The 6,000-nt window shown below is 46.0% G+C and overlaps 1 protein-coding gene across 4 annotated transcripts in view; it reads right to left on the bottom strand.

Annotated features, from left to right (window-relative positions):
- Positions 1–824: 824 nt before the first annotated feature.
- PHF1 (PHD finger protein 1) overlaps positions 825–6,000 on the bottom strand; it is a 79,992-nt gene continuing 74,816 nt past the window's right edge. For 2 of the 4 annotated variants that reach the window (XM_077484708.1, XM_077484709.1), the window contains exons 14-15: positions 4,383–4,460; positions 825–1,480 (exon numbers count right to left, since the gene is read on the bottom strand). In XM_077484708.1, coding sequence (XP_077340834.1) covers positions 1,237–1,480; positions 4,383–4,460 — 322 coding nt within the window. In that variant the 3' untranslated portion in view covers positions 825–1,236. Of the gene's footprint in view, positions 1,481–4,382; positions 4,461–6,000 lie in introns of those variants that run through there. The other 2 variants (XM_077484710.1, XR_013275635.1) reach the window with 2 other exon arrangements.

Below are 6,000 nucleotides of genomic sequence, written 5' to 3'. Positions count from 1 at the left end.
CTGGACACACACACACACACACACACACACACACACACACACACACACACACACACACACACACACACACACACATGGATGGAGACACACACAGGGATGGATGGATGGATGGAGACACACACACACAGGGATGGATGGATGGATGGAGACACACACACACAGGGATGGATGGATGGATGGATGGACACACACACACACAGGGATGGATGGACGGACACACAGGGATGGACGGACACACAGGGATGGACGGACACACAGGGATGGACGGACACACACACAGGGATGGACAGGCATGTCTCACCCTCGGCTTATACATGAGTCAATAAGTTTGCCAGTTTTTTTGGGGGTAAATTGGGGGCCTCGGCTTATATTCGGGTCGGCCTATACTCGAGTATATACGGTATGTGCAGGAGATGAGTGTGGAGGGTTCGGCTGCGGGAAGTATGTGCAGGAGATGAGTGCGGAGGGTTCGGCTGCGGGAAGTATGTGCAGGAGATGAGTGCGGAGGGTTCGGCTGCGGGAAGTATGTGCAGGAGATGAGTGCGGAGGGTTCGGCTGCGGGAGGTATGTGCAGGAGATGAGTGCGGAGGGTTCGGCTGCGGGAGGTATGTGCAGGAGATGAGTGCGGAGGGTTCGGCTGCAGGAAGCATGTGTAGGAGATGAGTGCGGAGGGTTCGGCTGCGGGAGGTATGTGCAGGAGATGAGTGCGGAGGGTTCGGCTGCAGGAAGCATGTGTAGGAGATGAGTGCGGAGGGAATGACAGGTACATTTTACCATTTTCCATCTTAGAAATGCCCAGTAAAAATAAGCAGAACAGATGGGGACCTTGTCCAACTTTTTTTTAATAATCCTTGACAGACATGAATGTGTTTCCTTGGAGATGCTAACAGACAACAACCTGCACAACTGTTCAACACACGGACACCATCGTAAGCCAGAGCTTAGAACAGACAGGACACCATACCTTCCATCCCACCTACTAAAGGATGTGATACAACAAAGCAAAAGAGGAGAAAAGAAAACAAATCAGATTTCCTTCATCAAGTCGTCCCGCGGTAAAGTAACACAGCCTCCGTGAGCTGACACCGTATAAACACATGACGGGACGAGAAGCACAAGCACTGCTATGTACACGCGTGTACAGAGAGTTCAAAATCAGCCTTGCAGAGCTGTATGTACAGTCAGCCAAGATGCTGGGACCCGCGAGGTTAGCGCACAGGGGCAGAGCGCGTGAGATCAGAAGATGCCGCCTTCCTCATACTCCACCAGGTACTGGGTATTCCCTTCTGCGGTGACCCGCTTGGCCAGCACGCGCATTCCCTGCTCCACAGTTTCTGACCAATCGCAACCTTCTGATGAGGAAGAGGATGAGGGTCGAGGAGGAGAGGTTGAAGTCTTGCTGGGAGAGGCGACCGGGGCGGAGGAGTCCAAAACTTCAGACAGCAGGGTGGAACCTTCTGAGATGGCAGGAGTCACCTCGCTGAAACACAAATAACACAGGAGTGAGATGACAGCTGAATGGGTTCATATAACCGGGCAAAGCATGAAACATGGTAATTCGGAGACAGGAACCCCAACCCACAAGACAATATACAGTAATAATAATCATCCTGTGCTGCTTGCTTTGTTACTCATCGGGGGTTATTTACAAAAGGCAAATCCACTTTGCACTGCAAGTGCACTTGGAAGTGCAGTCATTCTAAATCTAAGGGGTAGATCTGAAATGAGGGGAAGCTCTGCTTGATTTTATCATCCAATCATGTGCAAGCTAAAATGCTGTTTGTTATTTTCCTTGCATGTCCTCCTCGGATCTACAGTGACTTTACTTCCAAGTGCACTTGCAGTGCAAAGTGGAGTTTCCTTTAGTAAATAACCCCCATTGTGTGCAAACTATATGTAAGTCCATTTACTAAAATCTCACACAAACTTTACCATGTTAAAGCTGAACACAGGAATTTACAACAAATTAAAAAAAAAAATAATTCCCGTGCAGTAACACCCCCCCCCCCCCCCCCCCCCCCAGAATGCAAGTTAAAGTGGTTGCAAAGGCAGAAGTTTTTTTTTTTTTGTTTACATTAAAATGGTTGTTAAGCCACTTTATGCTGTTATACCATCCTGCCTGTTTAACCTCCCTGGCGGTAATCCCAAGTCTGGCTCGGGCTGCAATTTCAGTACCACGAGCGGTAACCCCGAGCCAGACTCGGGATCGCATCGCTGGATACAGGGAGAGTTACTTACCTTGTCCCCTGGATCCAGCAATGTCCCCCCGCTGTGTGTGCGAGCTGTCTCCTCGCTCGATTCACACAGTGCCCGAGTGCCGCCGAGCTCCGTTCCCTGCGAAGGTTACAACGCACGGGAGCGGAGATCGGCGCAAAATTCAAAAAAGTAAAAATACACAAAACACACACAGTACTGTAATCTTACAGATTACAGTACTGTATAAAAAAATACAAGGGATGGTTATAACCCCTGTCAGATTTTATTTTCTCAATCTGTATCCCTTGGTGGGATTTAACCTCGCTTCCTGTCCTATAACCAAAACAGGAAGCGATAAAATCTCTGCAAATAAGGGGAATTGCTTGAGGTCCCCCAGGTTATCAGAACTAATGTCCCCATGGGAACATTTCTCCTCTATTACTTTTCTGGGGACAACCCAAAACTTGGGGTTGCTTTTACTTTCACTTTCAATGATAAGGGTAAACAGGACAAATGGAGAGGAGGGATTTCCCTAATGGGGGCACAGACCGCAATAAGAAACAGACACGCATTCTAATCCCTCTCCATTCTAGCCAAAATGAAAAAGCAAAGTATTGCCTTTAGTTATACTTTGAGTTATAAAACCTTCTGCATGCAGCTAACCCCCCCCCCCTCCCCCCATACTTACCTGAGCCTGATTTCAATGCAACAATGTGCATGAGAGCAGGGGCACTCTCAGCTCCCTCCTCATTGGCTCAGAGACAGTAACAGGACTCATTGGCTGCCAGTGCTGCCAATCACAGCCAGTGAGGAGGTAGCAGGGGTGGGGCCAAGCCACACTGTGTGTCAATGGACGCACAGAGCTGGCTCAGGAGTGAGCCCTACACAAGTGCCCCCATAGCAAGCGGCTTGTAGGAGGCTCTCGGCGGGAGGGGTGGGGGTGGTTTAAGCCAGGAGTGCTAGCAGGGAACCTGAGATAGAGGAGGATAGGGGTTGCTCAGTGCAAAAACCATTCCACAGAGCAGGTAAGTATGACATTTTTGTTCCTTTACAATCACTTTAAGAAAAAAGTTGTAATAATAACCGTATTTCTTGCTCAGGCAGACATCCATTGCTCACCTCTTCTCTCTGATGTCCAGGTTGTGGGTGGACCCTCATCATCCTCACATACAATGCAGGACTATTGGTCTTGCTTTGTATGCAATGACGTCACAACGTGATCTCTGGCCTGAGTGCCGAAGAGAAGAGGCTTCAGGGGACTCATTGCACAGCATGTTGGAAGCCTCCCCGAGCAATGAATAAGGTAAGTATAAGCCCTTGTACACACGGTCAGACATTCCGATGGAAAATTGTCGGATAATCCGACAGTGTGTGGGCTCCATCTAGGTGTTTCCGTCGGAGTATCCGACGGACCAAGTTTTCAAGCTGGGTTATAAAATTTTCCGACAACATGATCCGATCGGACTTTGTCCGATTGTGTGTAGAGAATTCCGATCGGACAAAGTGCCACGCATGCTCAGATCAAATTCCTAGACCAAAGCTATTGGCTACTAGCCTGAACGTAGTCCCGTTGTAACGAAATAATGTCATCACGTTAAGTACGATCGGATTTTCTGACAACTTTGTCCGACCGTGTGTATGCAACAGTTTCGGACAAAATCCGTCGGACAAAATTCGACGGATTTGGTTGTCGGAATGTCCGACCGTGTGTACAAGGGCTAAGAGCTTGTTCCATTACTCCTAGGGGTTGATTTACTAAAGGCAAATAAATTGTGCACTTAGTAAATGAGGTAAAGCTTCACTATACAAAGAATACCCAATCACATGCAAGGAAAAAAAAATGCATTTTTGCTTGCACATGATTGGATGCTGGAAGTCAGCAGAGCTTCCCCTCATTTACTAAGCTCTGGAGCAACTTCACTTGCAAAAGTGCTCCCTCTGTTTGCCTTTAGTAAATCAACCACCTAGACTTTACAAGCATTAACCCTTGCAGTGCGGGGGGAATTAGGCCCATTGCAAGGGTCCTCTTTTTCTGCTGCCCAGAGTGGCGCTTCAATGTCATAAATACATTTTTAATATTTTTAAATCTGCAGTTTTTATTACAAAAATAGCTGATGATCCTGACATGAAGGGTATTGCAATTGCTTACAGCATGCAGTCATCCTATAGTCTGTATATATCTTTACCTGGACTGCAGAGAAGCAGCTACAGATCCGGAGGTGTTGGCAGAGGGGTGAAAAGAGGCGAACATCCGAATCGGATGACTAAAACAGAAATGAAGTCATTATGAGGTGGGCATGGCATTAACAAGGGATAAGATGTACACAACAATAAAACACATCATCAGAAGCGCGGCGCTGCATTACCCAACGCAAAGGAAAAGCAAATAGCCTTGTTTTCTATTGAGTCAATTCAAACAAATGTGCTGCCGCGATGCGCACTGAAAAAATAGGAGAGGTTGCATTTTTGTTCAGCTTGTTGCAACACAACAGCGCATGGTAAAAGCACAGAAGAAGCGAAGAAAAGGGAGAAGAGCCTATAAAAAGCACTGCCATGTATACTAAAAAGGCTTTGCGGCACAACACAATGTAAAATCGCATGCCAGCATATCTTTGGATTATTTGTTTAATGTTTCATATTGAGATAGAGGGAATTGTACTCAAAAAGTATCAAATGTATCAAAAAAAGTAAATGTAACAAAACATCACACAATTTCTATATTCATTCAATAAATCTCTATTCCTAATCATAAACAATATATGTAATTGTGAACAACCAGTCAAAAATAGCAATAAAGGAAATCTCAAACAGGGAGTGGGAAAACATCCTCAAGGAGCCAATCATTTGTGCAGTTGTGCTCATGTTCTAAGGAATGTCCTGATAGGAGGAGAGAAGAGTGACAGAGGTGATAATCCTCTGCTTCTCCTTCACTGTCCTATGGAAAACTGGGGGTGGGACAAGGCCTACTTCTATAAACTAACTCAGTGATGGCGGACCTTGGCACCCCAGATGTTTTGGAACTACAATTCCCATGATGCTCATGCATTCTGCAGTGTAGTTTTGTATTTTAGTCTGACCTAGGTGAACACGTTACGCCCATAAGAGCAAAAATAGGAAGAAGGTTTGGGGTGGGATTATAATGGTGTCAACAATTAATAATGGAATCGAAAAATGATTAAAACTTGAAATTTATTACAAACATGGTTAAAATTGGATCAAATAAAACCATTATGTTTCCTTCTACATCACCATTATGGTGGTCATACTGAAGGGATTCCAATTAATCGGTGGTTGCAAGGTGGTGTGTTTTTTCAATTAATTAGTGGTTACAAGATTGTGTGTTTTCCCAACATGTTTTGCCAACACTGGCTTTTTCAGGGGATTACAAGCCACCAAAAAGATATGTAGAACCCAGCAGATCCCTGGGGGATCACCACTAGAATCAACACCACTGCGGACAGGGGGCACCATACGGCCACAGAGGAAACATAACGACCAAGTTGGAAATAAATATGCAAAATATACACAGGAGGGTGCCTGCGGGTGGAGTAGCTTGTTTCCAGAAAGATGGATAGATATAGCAAGACATTCCCAGGTTGCCCTCGTTCTCGAACTGAGATCAAGGGTGACCTTGGAACGTCTTGCTGTATGGATGGAGCACCCAGTGTCTGAAATATTGCAACTCTTGGTGGAAGAATACAAACGTTTATTGAAAGTCTGAGAACAGATCAAGCCAAGGCGTTTGAGGGAAATTGCCTTCCCCTTCTTCAGGGTTGCTTTTGCATGCTAATAGAGATAAAAGGA

The sequence above is a fragment of the Lithobates pipiens genome, unplaced genomic scaffold (genome assembly GCF_037356315.1).
Source record: "Lithobates pipiens isolate NorthernLeopardFrog02 unplaced genomic scaffold, aLitPip1_a1.2 Scaffold_1, whole genome shotgun sequence".
NCBI lineage: Eukaryota > Metazoa > Chordata > Amphibia > Anura > Ranidae > Lithobates > Lithobates pipiens.
Note: the sequence above shows the minus strand (reverse complement) of the source record. Positions and strands in the feature narration are given on the sequence as shown.